This window comes from Stegostoma tigrinum, chromosome 8 (genome assembly GCF_030684315.1).
Source record: "Stegostoma tigrinum isolate sSteTig4 chromosome 8, sSteTig4.hap1, whole genome shotgun sequence".
Taxonomy (NCBI): Eukaryota; Metazoa; Chordata; class Chondrichthyes; order Orectolobiformes; family Stegostomatidae; genus Stegostoma; species Stegostoma tigrinum.
This window is the reverse complement of record NC_081361.1, coordinates 1,245,379-1,262,005: the sequence shown is the minus strand read 5'-3', so window position 1 is coordinate 1,262,005 and position 16,627 is coordinate 1,245,379. Positions and strand designations below refer to the sequence as shown.

Below are 16,627 nucleotides of genomic sequence, written 5' to 3'. Positions count from 1 at the left end.
AACCTATATTTCTCTGCAGTATTCCGAAGTCCTCTAAGGTTAATTTTTTAGCGCATCTTTGTCACATCACCAAATCTGTCAGTCATAAATTCATTCCTTCAGAAGTCATGGGCTGGTCGTCAACACTTGGAAAACTTGGGCAGGAACAGATTTTTTAAATTATACTCATACTATACGATCCTAACCATTTTGAACTCAAGTTAATTCTCACGTATAAAAGCACACGTAAAAAGGGATGAATTCCCTGGATCTAATTACAGAACACCAAAATAACTGTAGCAACTAGTCAGACTGTTTCTCCCTTTCACCATGGATAAAGGAAAATTTTGAAATGTAGGGTGCCTGTAAGGTGAACGGATGCTATAAACATCCGTTGAATTATGATGATCTTTTAGCCGAATTAAAATGGTTGGCTCAAACACTAATCTTAAACACAAAATCTGACCAATTGGTAAAATGGGTTTGAACTTTTGAATGGCATGGAAGCCACTTTGTTGTTGACTTTTTAAAAACTCCAAGAATCTCCCTGCAGATGGAGACTTTCACCAAAAGACAATGGACAAGTTAGAGATCTAAGCAGCCAAAGTCATAAACAGTTACACTGTGAAAGGAGGAGATAGTAAATATAACAGATGATTGTCTTAACCACAGCTACCTTAGAGTTTAATGAGAACCAAACTCCTCAAATTTCAACAAACCACAGTTTGCTGAGATTCCTTGGTTTTACGAAATTTTCACTTTACCTTTAAAAGAATACCATCATCTAAGATGACCACCGGCCTAACACAAAAGCAAATAAGAAAGTAATAACCTGCGAAGAATCGTTGTCCACTATCTCACCTCTGAGACATAACGTGAGACACATGCGTGAGCTGTGATGTTTCAAATTCTACGGCAAGTATGGGTCATCTTTTTTTAAAAACTCAGAAGCTTCTGGTTGGAATTATTCTGCTGGAACATTTATTTACTTGGGCAAAGAATTGAGAATATTTTGGCAACAGGCAAAAAGAGAAACCCAAATTCCCTTTTGAAAGGTCCAGCTGGATCGATTTCTGCAACCTATTGGGTTCATGAAAGCCTGCTCATTAGCTTACTGCTTTGAAGAAAAATCTAATAATCTCTGGTTATTTGCTGATTTTCTCCAATTTTTTAACCATAGCACATTTGGGAAACTTTTCCTACCCAGGGATATCCCTCTAATGTCAGAGGTACATCAATTGCAGGTCAGCAGTGGTGAGAATCGCTTTGTCCCCGAACTGAGTTTTTATAAGTTACCCCAAAACACCATTTGTGAAGTACATAAACTGTTCAATGCTCACCCAACATGCAAAAAAACTAATGTATGAAAACTGAGGTGACAAGAGAAACCATCACTGATGTCATTTGAAAAACATTTCACCCATTATTACAGAACTGCGGTATTCCTGCATATTTCAGTTGGAAGCAGACATTCATTTGACCAACATTTCAGTTTTGCAATGAAGGTTCCTCACCCTGGACTCAGCTTCCAAACTTTGATTGTTATGCCCAACACAGACTTACAGACAATTGATCAGAGATAATGGGAACTGCAGATGCTGGAGAATCCGAGATTACAAAGTGTGGAGCTGGATGAACACAGCAGGCCAAGCAGCATGTTCGGAGCACAAAAGCTGGGTCTAGGCCTGACATGTCAGCGTGTGTGCTCCTAAGATGCTGCTTAGCCTGCTGTGTTCATCCAGCTCCACACTTTGTTATTACAGACAATTGATAGGCTTCTTTCAATTAAAATAACATTTTTCCATTCACTACATGCAGAAACTTAAACATTCCAAACATAGTTGTAGGAAGCTCCAAACTACATAAAAAGCATTGAAGGAAGTCAACGTCACTGTTTATCTTTAATACCAAGGTCCAGACATTGTCCTAATACATTCACCACACTTTTTAATCGTTGTATTGTACTGGTTCTCGATCGCTTCATTATTGCGAAAAAATAATCAAAAATACATTGGCAGCTGTCTCAGCATTGTGTTTTGTGAGTATGTTTTATTCACTTCTGTCCCAAATCACTAGCCGGGTGCTTAAACATGATTTGTGCCACCATTTGGGATCAGGGATATTGGAAGGCGATGGGGGCACAAAACAGGAGAACTGAAGGACTGCTTTGCCTTGTTGTAAACAAACAAGCTCATCAGTCCCACTGCAGTCTCTCTTTATGAAGGACTTCAAGTCTAATTACTTTTAATCAAGTTATTCAAACTTATTATGACACATGACATAGGAGATAGAATTTGAATCCGGACCTTTTAGGCAGAAGGTGGAAGATAAAACCATCTGTGTGGAGGATAAAATCCTCCAGAATACTTTAAAAAATGTGGACTTTTCTGATGAAACTGGATGAAAGTTAAAGCCCAAATCTGCAGAGCTTAATGTCCAAGGGATTGGGGTGCAGGTAAGTTTGTGTCTTCAATGAACAAAAAATAGTCTCCCTAACTGAGGGTTGGATGGAGATTCTCAGTTTACTGAGAGTTGTTTCCATATGGCTAGTTTCAGCGATTCATTGCCAGAAGGATTAATAACAAAAATTACTCGACAGAACATACTTTTCTATCATTACCATTAAACAAAGGAGATGCTCATAAGATTTATGCTCACTTGTCCAGGAGGATGTACAACACACTTTCAGCAGTGGTATATGCTTTGTATGTCGAAAAGAATGTGCGGATGTAGAAACGCTCCTTGTTCATGAGAGCGATTACAAAATTTTCGACAAGTCTTTTTGAGGTCTCAGAGTGAAGAATTTGAACGTTGGAGGTATCGACAGCGAGATGGGATGGAAGCTCATCTCCTGATGCCTACAGAGAATACAAATTTAAAAAGTAAATGTGATGCAGGAACAATGTTTATTTGTATAGATCTCTGACATGGTAGAAATATTTCAAAATGCTTCACATTTACATAATCATTTAAAAATCGCTCCAAGATTCATGAAGCTAAAACTAGGGCAGGTCACCAACAGCTTGGTCAGAAAGATTGGTTTTGAGGACAAAGAGGAGATGTTTTGGAACAGTGTCCCAGAACTGGGTAGCTGAACACACCAATGACAGGATAAAGAAGATCAAGCATGCAGGCAAGATCAAAGTGGCCGGAATTAGAAGTGCAAAGATATGAGCATTGAAGGGTTGGAGGGGAATACCATTGATGAGGAGATACAATATGTTCAATCCAATGATAAAGCAGCTGGTCACTTCATGTATTGCTTGAACCATTAAAAAAAACACAAAGTTAAAGTCAAAACATCACAGAAACATGGCCAGCTAGATTCATACAAAACAGAAATTTGAGCCTTGGAGTTATTTTGTATCGATCTCAAGAATATTAAACCATCATTTTAAGTAAATAAACATTTAATATTAAATCCCTTCAGCTGACTACCCACTATTTCTCAATTTCTACTTTAATCCAGTCATCAGACGGGCCAGAAAGTTTCCACAACAGAGAAAATGTGGAATTATGTGCAGCAACTTCTGTCTACAGCTCGAGGCCACAGCCAGCAACAGGAAACATGACAGTCTGGCTTCAATCCTGTTTGAATTCTCTGCTAACAATATCACTGACTTCACATTTCTGAACAATATTGTTTTGAGGAATCTAATTACTCTTGAAAGCAAGCTTACATAACTGGAAGGAAAGCAGAGAGGTGTAAAATGTTTGCTGACTTGGCGGAAAATAGAAGGAGGGAGAAACTGAAGAAAAAGGAAACCTCTGTTTTTTTTTTGTTCCACAACTCGTGCCATGCAAGGTCTCTTCCAATGTGCTGCCGAAGGGTTATCATACTTGATACTGTGGAGTGTGCAAAAGAAATTAAGAACTCTCACAAAGAACTTCATAGTTCAAATCACATCAAGCACCCCTATATCAAATTCAGTTTCCTTCATGTCAGCAGATGAATATACCTTTGGGATTGGGCAGGGGTCAGGGTGGAGCATGTCAGCAAAGGAGGGAATTGGAGCACTCTTGAAGGAGCCTGATTTGAAATTTGAAATCCAATGCGAACCTCTCAACTTTGCCAGAGTAGCTGACCGGTTCTGTCAGAATTATGAATCGTCTGTATTCACAGGAAATGTATTTCCAAGACTTGTTCCAAGTAATAGAAAATTGTACAAAATGTGTTTCAATTAAATGAAGTTGCCGTTTTAAGAACTTTACCCCACACAAGTATAAAAAAGCATGACTGCAGAAAAGCATAACCTCCAAACAAAGATAACAAAGTGTGGAGCTGGATGAACACAGCAGGCCAGGCAGCATCTTTGGAGCACAAAAGCTGACGTTTCGGGCCTAGACCCTCCATCAGAAAAGGGGGAGGGGGAGAGGGTTCTGAAATAAATGGGGAGAGAGGGGGAGGCGGACCGAAGATGGGTAGAGGAGAATATAGGTGGAGAGGAGACAGACAAATTTCGAGGCAGGAATGGAGCCAGTAGAGGTGATTGTAGGTAGGGAGGTAGGGAGGGGATAGGTCAGGCTGGGGAGGTCGAATAGGTCAAGTGGGTGGGATGAGGTTAGACAGAAGGAAATGGGTGTGTTGCTTGGGGTGGGAGGAGGGGATAGATGAGAGGAAGAACAGGTTAGGGAGGCGGGGACGAGGTGGGCTGGTATTGGGATGCGGTAGGGGAAGGGGAGATTTTGAAGCTCAATTTGTTTATGTGTCATCATATTTTGATCCAGAAAGACAAATAACATTAAAAATAAATTGATGTTTTATGACGATGATGACAATCTCAGTGAGAGAAATTATGTAATGTCCATCTTTAAATATTAAAAGAGCAAAACTATTGAATGTTTGCAATACATTACTAAAATAAAGGCTACCAGCTGCCAATACATTGCCTTCAACATTTTTAATGGTGAAATCTCTGTTTCTTTCTCTCTCACCCTACTACTCATTCCTTCCATCTGTTCTGCTGTTGTGGTAAAAGGCTATCAGCTCCCCTACTCAAATTTACTTCATAATCATTCTTCCCGCTCCCTTCCTTCCCATTCATTGCACGGTGTAACAGAAGAAAGGGCAGGATATCTACGGAAGGATGTGCCCTCCAGTGTTCTAAGTTTTCACAATTCCAGCAAAAAGGAAAAAAAAATACTATCGAGCGCAGTAAATCACGATCCCTCAACGCACAGTTTTTGCGGCGATAAATCAAAACTGGTGCGTTTTCTCAGTATATTGTACACATGCAGTCAGTAAGCAATCAACAGGCATGGAGGAAATCTCTCAAGCAGATATTAATATGTCAATAAAAGCAGGATGGAAGAGTTGAAGTTAATTATGCAGCGGAGAGAATCAACTGAAGTGTGCACATTCAGGTTTCAAATATTTAGTAGAGTTCCACAAGAACATTGTTTTATTTCCCTCTCGTAGTCAAAATGCCACAACACACTCGCTTGCCTGACAGATGACATGTTCTTTTCTTGTTTCGAATTCAGGAATTGGTTTGCAAATCTGGTTCAAATTTGGACTTTGTTCACTGAAGGTTGCCAGGCACAGCATGTGGCAGAGCAGTGGAAAGTGGCCAGTGATTGAAACACCATCTAATGCCCACTCTTAACCCCTATTAACACACTCCAGTTTGTGGCTATAAGTTAGTTCTAGTCATGATGATTGTCAAAAATTTATGAGAAACATGACAGTTATTTTCACCACCCCCACTACACGACATCAAGGGACACAATTCCTCTTCATGATTATATCGTTGCTCTATGTTCATCATGAATGTAAATTGGGTGACTATTCTATCTCAGTCTTAAATTGAAAAGAAGAATTTGCACATGTCGCTTACTTAATTAATAACAATTAGAAAAGTTTGAACAGATCTCTATCCTAGTACACAGCATACTTTTGTTACTCCATTTGTCTTACAGTTTGCTTGCTGAATATCTCAGAACTTAAACTATATTTTTTGAATTCATAGGAATAAGGTCTCTTGAGCTTGCTCCATTGTATCACATCATGATGCATTTCTCTCTTAACTCCATTTATCCATTTACTGTGAATACACTAGCATAACATAAATGGCAGTCTTGAAGTTCTGAATGAACCCAACAGACTTCAACTTCAGAACCTCCAATGGACGACATTTTTTGGAAAAACGTCTGTCGCCAGATTTCACACCCATCGGACGTAGCTCGGATTTGAAAAGTGCAGCAATAGATATTTCCTGACATAAACAGTCAGTGATTATCACAAAAAAACCCAGCTTGTCTGTTCCAAAGTGACCCACCTTCGAAAAAAAAGTCACCATTACCACACCACATCATAGGGCTGTGCTCACATGAGTGAGAGAGAGAGAGACAGCTGGTGATTGTTTAACCAGCATGTCAGGCACGGGGAGAAGTCGATAAGGACAAACCCTCATGGTCAACACAAATGTTTATTTACTCTTTCAATATCACCTTGCTCTTCCTTAGAACAATTGAAACTTTAAAAGGCCAAGTGAGCAGATGAGAGCATCAGCCTTCAAACATTTCAGCTCCCTCAAAATGAAACGGGACAAACCTGTGACCAAATATATAAAGCATCTTGCACATCGTGGAAGAATGTGCGAGTGAGTGAGTGTTGGATGGTGTATAGGAATATGAAGAATAAGTAATCAGGGGATTGGAATTTGTTGTGTGTGAAAAAGCAAGGATAGTACATACCATTTTTATTCTGAGTAGTATGACGGAAATCTGACTGCTTCGGCAAGCTGACTGACCGGAAACAACAGTCAAATCTATAAGATAAGTGAAAACATCATGAGAGACAAAACCAAATTCAACATATAAAGAGAAAGACTGCCATAAAAAAATTAAATACTGGACCAAAAAAGATAAAATGCTGACTTCAGTGTAGTCACATGTGTCCATGATCTGTTTGCTCTTCTGATATCATGTTGCTCTTGTTCAGAAAACACAACTTTAAAATCCTAACTGAGCCAACACGGACGTCAGGATTCAGACTTTTTAGGCCACTCAAAATAAAAATCAACAAAGCTTTCACATCAATATATGAATAAAAATCACTCTACACACCCTGGAAGCACTGTCTCAGAATCTAAAGGGAGTAACCCAGAGTCAAAGCAAGGGAGGCTGCCTTCATGCAGGATCGGTTCACCAAGAGCAGTCTCTGGCATTAATACAGGGTAATGGGCTCTGCCAGATGGACACCTGAGGCAGTCAGCTTCTCAGAATCCACACCTCTGCAGTCCAGTGAGTGGGACACAGTCAGCCCAGTGGGAGACCAAACCCAGTGTGGGGAGTGGGGAGAAAACAGCTGGGAAACTGGAGAGACATCAGTTAGATGTCGGGTCACCTATTGCTCAGTCTGTCAAGGTCGCAAAAGGGGGCTGCCACATCAGTCCTCATTGTGCTCAAAGATATTACACTGAGAACTGTCTGACTCCAGGGTCAGGCTGCTGTCATTGATGCAAGGCTGACAACTACTACTTTTCACAGGTGTCATGGACCGCTGCTGTTTTAATCTCGTCGGATACGGGAGGCACGGTGGCTCAGTGATTAGCACTGCAGCCTCACAGTGCCAGGAACCCGGGCTCGATTCCAGGCTCAGGCTGACTGTGTGGAGTTTGCATATTCTCCCCGTGTCTGCATGGGTTTCCCCTGGGTGCTCCCACACTCCAAAGATGTGTCGGCTAGGTGGATTGGCCATGCTAATTTGCCCGTAGTGTTGAGGGGTGTGTGGGTGAAAGGAAGGTGGGTCTGGGTGGGATGCTTCAAGGGGCGGTTTGGACTTGTTGGGCTGAAGGGCCTGTTTCCACACCGTAGGGAATCTAATCTAATTTAATATGTCACAGATGAGTATGAGCAAATGGAACAAAGGAGCAGGAATATTTCCAAGATAACAAAGTGTGGGGCTGGATGAACACAGCAGGCCAAGCAGCTGCAGTTCCCTGCTGTGTTCATCCAGCTCCACACTTTGTTATCTTGGATTCTCCAGCATCTGCAGTTCCCATTGTCTCTAAAGGCAAATTTCCATGTGAGGTCTGGAATAAGTGAGTCGATGCCTGACTGAACACAGGGAGACAAGGAACTGGATTGAAGCTTGTGCTTTGTGAAAAATTAATGATAACTCATACCTTTCAGAATCAAAGTGGGTTGGAGTCTGAGGAATGAGAAAGGTGAAGTATCGTCAAACCTAAAAGACAAATGAAAACACCATAAAAGTAAAAGCCAAATTCAACATGAAAAGAGAAAGAGTACGATCACACTTACTTACTAGACCAAAAAATATGCTGACTTCAGCCTCATTACATATGTCAAATATTCATTTGCGCCTTCACTTGGTCTTCCTTCAACAATTTAACATTTTAACTTGTCAACTGAGCAGCCAGGACATCACCCTTCAGATACTTCAGTTCAAAATGAAACTCAACAAAGCTTTGCTCTAATCCAACACCTTGAACATCTGGAATGATTTCCCAAGGGGCCTTTTCCATCTAAATACTATTTTTTGGCTGCTGTAATGTAGGAAAGGCACTGGTTAATGTGCAGAAAGCACGTTTTCATGAATAACAATTGGTAATGATTAGCTTTTCCATTGAAATAACATTCACTGAGGGATAAATAGTAGATGATTTATACGGGAGAATTCCATTCTTGTTTTTTTTGCGAATTGTTGTGATAATGGGATCTTGTGGTCATCCGAGATGAACATTTTTCCTGCTAATATCACCTTCAGCAAAGACCAGAAGAAACATTTTGCTCCATCAAAGAGTGGACACAAAAATGTGGCCAGTATAATTTTGGTTTTGGCAAGTACTGGAACCATTGCGACCCACAACATACACGCATTAATTCAATCGGGTTACCCCAAATTCACATCATTTTTCCAGTTTTCCCGTCTTTGAAATTCGTACTAAAATCCAATTTCTTTACAAATAGTGTCCAGTATATATTGAATTCAAATTACCTCAAAACTCTTCTCACAACCAAGAGTGATACCACAAAGGTATTGCTCCTTTCCCTCCGCTTCAATTAGTGTTAGTTCTAATTACACTGATGAGGGAGAGAAAAGAAATAAGCGATTCGCACTTGAAACTGCAGAGCTACAAGTCTGCAATGTTCACCTCACGTTGTCTCAACATGAAGTGAAGACACACAGCAGTTATTGTTTATTCTTGTTTGTGTTTATGACATCACAGGCAAACCATTGTGATGTCACTGGGCTTATTCTTTTTTAAAAGAAAACCTTCCCGAGAAAGAACACAAAACCTGTTTGAGCAGTTACCTGCTGTTTTCCACTTCATCTCCATGTACGCGGTTGTCATGTGGGGAGGGCTTGTTTGTAAACGTGGGCATCATAACATGGATGCAGTTTCCCATCTTCACCATCTTCCCATAACAGCCTTCCTGGTATATTGCCCATGGAGGTAAAGGCACCAGGAGGCCTGCCCACGTGACCAATCCGTCTATTAATTTATTTGGTGGCCAGACTGGCTGGTCAGCTGTCAAGAGGATGGATGGTCTCATCTGTCCTGAAAGTCCCTTAAAAACATCCCTGAAGTTAATTTAACCTTTATATTCACCTTCGAATCCTTTGCACTCCTCTCATCACAGTCACAACAACACTTAGTGTTATGTCCTGCATGTTCACCAACTCTCTGTTCATGCTCATACATTACCTTCAGTTCCAGAGCCCTTATCTTATCTATTAGCCACCAGTGTGACACCCTACAAAATGCCTCTTGGGAATCCAAGTGTTATGCAGCTGTTGGTTTCCTCTTTGCGGCCTCACTTGTTTGACTCTGAAAAAGGAATGAAATTGTCAAACATGCCTGGCCCCAGGGTGACCTTGAACTTACCTGCAACTGCCCTGTCTCCATCATGGAATGTCTTCTTCTGGATTGACCACGTTGATTTAATCAGATGATACGATTTTTGTTTTAAAAGCATTGCTGAAACATACTTAATGAAGAGACATTATTAAGCACTTTCCCAACTGATTGAAATCATGTTAACTGGCTTTATCCCTTATTTTTGCTCCTCTTTCTTTCTTACATAGCAGTGTTACAACTGCTAATTTCTACTGAACTCAGACTTTTCCAGACTCCAGGATATTTTGGTAAATCAGAAACCAAAATATCTACGATGTCTGAAGCTGGGCTCCAGGGGTATTCAGTTTCTTGGAAGGACTGACAAGAAGGAGGAGGTAGGTTAGCATTACTGGTTACGGAATAAAATTAATATGGTAATGACAATGGATATTAGTTCTGGTGAAATGGAGTCTGGGTACAGTTTAGAAACATCAAGGGACAGAAATTGACAGTGGTCGATGTATATCCACCCCAGTCAACTCAAGTGGTAATTTTAGCAGAAGGCACTAAACAGGAAATTGAAGACACCAGCAGAAAGGGAGAGCTCTAACTATGATGAAAGGTCACTGACTTCAAGAGTCAGGTGACTTCAGTCTGCATAAAGATTGGGCAAAGCAAATCAGTTATCATTGCATACAGGAGGAATTCCTGACATACTTGTTAAATTCATTCACGGGATGAGGGCATCACTGGCTAGGGTAACATTTATTACCAATTCCTAAATGTCCAGAGAGCAGTTAAGAGTCAACCACATTGCTGTGGGTCAGGAGTTACATGTAAGCGAGGCTGGCAGTTTACTTCCCTTAAAGGACAACAGATTCATGCTCATCATTAGACGCTTAATTCCAGGTTTGTATTGAATTCAAATTCCGCCGTCTGCTGCAACTGGATTCAAACACAAGTCCCCAAAGTACTATCTGGGTCTCTGGATTAAGTGTCCAGTGATAACAATCTCAGGCCACTGTCTCCCCAATGAAGTGTGTGCAGTGCGGGTTTCTGGGTCAACACTTTGAGGAACCAACAAGCAAAACTGAAGTTTGAGGTGGGAAGACTGTGTCCATGCCCCCTCGGGGAAGTGACCCTCATTTTCACCCACAGAAGGAAACTAACAAGGACACCTTCCACCGAGAGTGCCAGAGGCTTTCGGAGAGAGCAACCCCCAGAAAGCAGAACTTCACTCACTTGGCTCTATTGTCCCATTCCAGACTCCAAAACTAGAACCTGTTTACAGCAACAAATGGAAGTATTTGATGGATGCCCTGGGTTTGTGCTCCTCCCCCATTGCTCACCTACAGTTTTCCTGCTTCACCTTGTACTTCCAGCCAAACATCACTGATGTCAGCTGCTTCCTGCCATTCCAAATGCTCCTCCTCAAGTGGAAGGACAAACAGCAATGTGGAAATTCACACATATTTCCGGTCTGTGGAGGAAATGATACTGTTATAACTTCAGATATTTTTTAAAGGGCTCTTTTTGACCTTTGAAGCAGGGGGTGTGCAAACACTATCACAGGCTCGAACTCACAACCACTTGTTTCTGAGACCAGTGCTCTGACCACTGAGCTGTGGAGCCAGGCACAAGACATGGAAAGAGGGTCTCATGTATTGGAAATGGCAAAAGAATAGATAACTGGAGACTATTATATATCAAGACGTAACAAAACCGAAACAGAGCAGAGGGGCATCATGTGCTGAAGGTTGGGAGAATGCAAGGCCGAATCAGACAGTGTCCTGAGTGCCATAAACTGATCTTTCCTGCTGGTCCAGAGATTACGATTCAGTGCCTTCACTGTCGTAGCCTGTTCATGGTTATCATTTAAAGTAATAAATCTGAAATACTGACTGATCTTGAGAAGCAGAATTATGTCATTGATCAGTCAAAATCAATTCACTCCATGTTACAGTTCCACATCAGCAATGCCAGCTGAAACTGCCTGATGCGCAATCAGTTTAAAACAAGAATAGAGGGGAGGCCAGGAAAAGTGAAGGGCCATGGTAGTTTGTGAGAGTTGGCTGGAGGCCAAGTGGAGTCAGGTTCAATGTGGGTGCTGAAGACCAGTCTTCACTGTTACCCTGTTATACAGATCACATTGGATCAATCACACAAGGACCCTCCTTTGTGTGTTGTCCTTTGCACATCACAACTCGGGTCAGTGCCTCGAGGGGCTCGGATACTTTTAATTTGGCAACTAACTCAGGTCAGTTTTGCACAAACTAAGCTGTGTCGGGACACTATTTAAACGGACCACCACTCATTGCAATGACCCAGAACTATGCAGAAAGAGGAAGAACACCAATACAAAATCTTCGCTTTGAATGGATATCCCTGCAATTTCATCCGCAGGTGCTGACTAAACAGCAACACGAAGAGGACACATTATGCCCTAACACACTGGACACACTGCCATACATCAAGAACATATCAGAACTGACTGACAACTCCTATGAGCACTAGGAGTTACGGTAGCACACAAGCCCAAAGCCATGCTACGACAAACATTCTCAAGGATTAAAGACCCCATACCCACGACATGCAGAACTGACATTGTTTACAAAATACTGTGCAACGATTGCCACGAACATTATATCAGACAGACAGGAAGGAAACTAGCCATCAGTGTACATGAACATCAGCTGGCAGCAAAATGACATGACAAACTTTCCCTAATATCAGTACACCCGGATAATGAAGGCCATCAGTTTAACTGGGACAACATAACCATAGTAGTGCAAACCAAACACAGACACACATGGGAATTCCTAGAGGCATGGTTCTCAATCCATAATGCAGTCAGCAAACATATAGAATTGGACCCCATATGTTACCCATACAGAACAGAATGCACAATGACAGAAGTCGCCGGAACGGACCAGGCAGTATAAATTCCAAGTGGAGGAGGACAACATCACTTCATCGGAAGTCTCACCCATGACGTTACTTCGCATGGTGACGAAAAGTCTAAATGAAAACAAGCTCACAACTTTACTTGTTAACTTTACTGTTTTATGTGTGGCTCAAAGTCAGTCTTTGTGATATTATACACACACTGTTCTACCTGCTTATCCCGCTGTACACAAGGTTTCCCAACAAAAGGCAGCTTTATGTGGAACATAAGCAGTTTCTCCTGACAATGGGCACCGTTACCATGAGCTGGGATATGAAATAGACTGTGAGCTGAAGTAGCCCCACACTCATGTTACTCATTTACCTTTCAATTTCAATTTTCAATTTCCAACACCCAGCGATCCATTCACTTCAGCTGCTGGGAACCTGACAAGAACAGCGTTGGGCAGACATTCCTCTTCGGGAGATTCTGTCAATTTGCAAGGGTAGAAAAGCTGTCAACTTTACTCGAGTGAGACAGGATACAATATTCCAATCCAAATTCCGACGCAGTATCAATGACACCACTGGCTCCACATGTCTTGCTGCAGCTTTCATCCCGTAGATTGTGATGTAATCAGGGATACTGGCAGAAAAACCATTTGCAAGGTGAATATCCAATAAAATAATCACCGTCACTGCTGCACTTCAATGTTCTCCCCTTTGTGAAGCAGTGAATGTCACTGGCAAACGAAACACATTAGCCCTCACATGCCTGCTTCACTATCACCTGTTTCTTTGCCACCTGTTTCTCTGCTGGAACTTGCCATTGTTTTATTCACAGTCATTGCAAAATTCTGCCTCACATATCTTTTTTTATTACATAATCTCCTCGCAACTTAAAAACATCCCCCAGTCTTGAAATCTCCCACCCTTGGGAAATGATGACCATAATTCATATTATCTACATGTCTCATTATTTTATGAACTTCTAACAGGCCGCCTCTCAACCTCTTAAGCACCAGCGAGAAAAGTCAAAGTCTATCCAACCTTTCTTTATAAATCAAACCTTCCATACCAGGCAATATCCTGGTAAACCTCTTCTTAACACTCGCCAGCTTCATAATATGCCTCCTGTAATTGTGCGACAGAAACCGCGCACTGTATTCCAGAAGAGGTCTCATCAACATCCTGTGCAACCTCAATATGACTTCCCAACTCCTAAACTGAAACGATCGAGCAATGAAGGCTGGCGTGCCAAAAGCATGTTTAACGACTGTCTAAATGTGATGTAAACTTCAAATAATCATATACCTGGATCCCCTAGGTCCATGAGTAGACACCTTAACAGTGAGACAAAGTCTGTGGGAGGATGGGGAATAGTTTTGAATTTCTTTGACCTCACATCTAAAGAAATTATTTGTACACATGCAGCCGAATAAGATCAACAATTCATTCTTCGTGAAGAACTATAAATGAACCTGAACATTTTTCCATTAAAAAGTTAGACCCTCTCGAGTCAGAAGAAAGATGTCGCTGTTCTGTTTCTGAGCTTATGTTATCCAACGAGTTCTGTACCATGTCATTCATTCACCATATCCTGATACATGAACTTTGGATCACTCTCCAAAGGTATCAGTAACTATTGCCAATCCTCAGTTACATCTGGATAATTTGATGTTTGACCTTTCTGAACCAGTGCAGGTCGTGTGGTGAAGTCGCACTTGCAATGATATTAGGTAAGGAGTTACCAAATGATCATGAAGAATTAGTGATGTTTTCCAAAAGGACAATTTAAATGTTTTCACATTTTTGATTCAATTCAATGATCTGACATATTACATAAGGTTGTCATAAAACAATATTTGATACCAGGCACTTATTAGGACAAGTGACCCAAAACTGGCCAAAGAAGTAGGTTTCAAGGAATATCCTGAACAAACAAAGGGCTTTGAATCCAGGGATGTTTAGGGAATAAATTCAAGAGCTTATGGCCTTGGAAGCTGAAAACATGAAAAAGGTGGGAGAGTTAAAACCAGAAATCTACTGGCGGTTGGAAGTCAGGGAGAACAAATGTCTTGAAGGAAAAACCAAAAGAACAGTAGATGCTTGAAAGTAGTAACACAAGCAGAAATTGATGAAAAACTCAGCTTATCTGGCAGTGCTTATGGAGAAAGAGCAGCATTATTGTTTTATGACCAGTAACCCTTCTTCAGATATACCTCAGAGGGTTTTGCAGCTGGAGGGACTATCAAACGAAGGAGATATAATGACAAAATTTCTAAATAAGGATATGAATTTCAATACCTTGGTACTTTGCCACCCAGAAAATGTGTATGTTAATGAGCACAGGATGGCAAAACTCGAAGATGCTGAAATGGGTGAGAGTAAACACATGGGCAGCAGATTTTTGGATCATCTCAAGATTTCAGGGAAGTAGTATTAAGAAGCCGGCCAGGAGTGTGTTTGGGGAGTTAAGTCGAGAGGTAGCAAAGGAATGGATGAGAGTTTCAGCAGCAGATGACCTGAGATGCTGTTGAGGTTGAAATTGTATGTGGTCTTTGTGATAATGGGCGGGGTGTGAGTAATGTGGTTGGAAGCTCACCTTGGGGTGAAATATTGCACCATGACTGTGAGCAGTGTGTTACCAGCCAGTTACCAGGGGCAGGGATGGAGTCAGTGGTGAGGGAGTGGAGTTTGGCTGCCAGCCTGGATTGATATTTAGCATTTTCTATTTAAATGTGATCTATACCCCTTTTCAAACAGGAACAGACTTGGCAGCAGAACTAATTTGTGAACCAACTGTCGGCTTTATTGAGACAAAGTGTGGAGTTTATCTGTTATGAAGTAAACTACAGTGACAAACTCAGACAGCTATTTCCAGGTCCACTGTACCAAGTGTGGCCTACTCTACATTGGGGAAACCAAGCGGAGGCTTGGAGACCGCTTTGCAGAACACCTCCGTTCAGTTCGCAACAAACAACTGCACCTCCCAGTTGCAAACCATTTCCACTCCCCCTCCCATTCTTTAGATGACATGTCCATCATGGGCCTCCTGCAGTGCCACAATGATGCCACCCGAAGGTTGCAGGAACAGCAACTCATATTCCGCCTGGGAACCCAGCAACCCAATGATATCAATGTGGACTTCACCAGCTTCAAAATCTCCCCTTCCCCCACCGCATCCCAAAACCAGCCCAGTTCGTCCCCTCCCCCCACTGCACCACACAACCAGCCCAGCTCTTCCCCCCCACCCACTGCATCCCAAAACCAGTCCAACCTGTCTCTGCCTCCCTAACCGGTTCTTCCTCTCACCCATCCCTTCCTCCCACCCCAAGCCGCACCCCCATCTACCTACTAACCTCATCCCACCTCCTTGACTTGTCCGTCTTCCCTGGACTGACCTATCCCCTCCCTACCTCCCCACCTATACTCTCTCCACCTATCTTCTTTACTCTCCATCTTCGGTCCGCCTCCCCCTCTCTCCCTATTTATTCCAGTTCCCTCTACCCATCCCCCTCTCTGATGAAGGGTCTAGGCCCGAAACGTCAGCTTTTGTGCTCCTGAGATGCTGCTTGGCCTGCTGTGTTCATCCAGCCTCACATTTTATTATCTCTATTTACAGTTGAATGTGGATTATACTGCTTATGCCAATAACTAGGCAGTAGAGCAGTGATACAACTTATTGGAGTTTTTGCAGCCTCGGTCTTCAAACTTTTTCTTCTGTCATGGACTTTTATCTTCTGATTCTCGTTGCTTTCCATTACACAGACCTTTCTTGAGAATCTCTTTTCTGCTTGTTCTTTTTTGATTAACCTCCCTCTCTGCCCAATCACAGTTCATATGAACAACACTCACCTCACTTAACCACGTGGTGTTCTTCATATTCATAATTATTCTCTTTACATCTTACCTGAGGACTGCTATACCTGTATTTATCACTCTTATTTCACTGCTAT

The 16,627-nt window shown here is 41.8% G+C and overlaps 1 protein-coding gene across 1 annotated transcript in view; it reads right to left on the bottom strand.

The window, feature by feature from the left end:
* Window positions 1–10,636, bottom strand: part of LOC132209912 (ral guanine nucleotide dissociation stimulator-like 1) — a 143,921-nt gene extending 133,285 nt beyond the window's left edge. The window contains exons 1-4 of the mRNA XM_059648224.1: window positions 9,834–10,636; window positions 8,109–8,167; window positions 6,676–6,749; window positions 2,638–2,837 (exon numbers count right to left, since the gene is read on the bottom strand). Coding sequence (XP_059504207.1) covers window positions 2,638–2,837; window positions 6,676–6,678 — 203 coding nt within the window. The 5' untranslated portion in view covers window positions 6,679–6,749; window positions 8,109–8,167; window positions 9,834–10,636. The remainder of the gene's footprint in view (window positions 1–2,637; window positions 2,838–6,675; window positions 6,750–8,108; window positions 8,168–9,833) is intronic.
* Window positions 10,637–16,627: the final 5,991 nt, after the last annotated feature.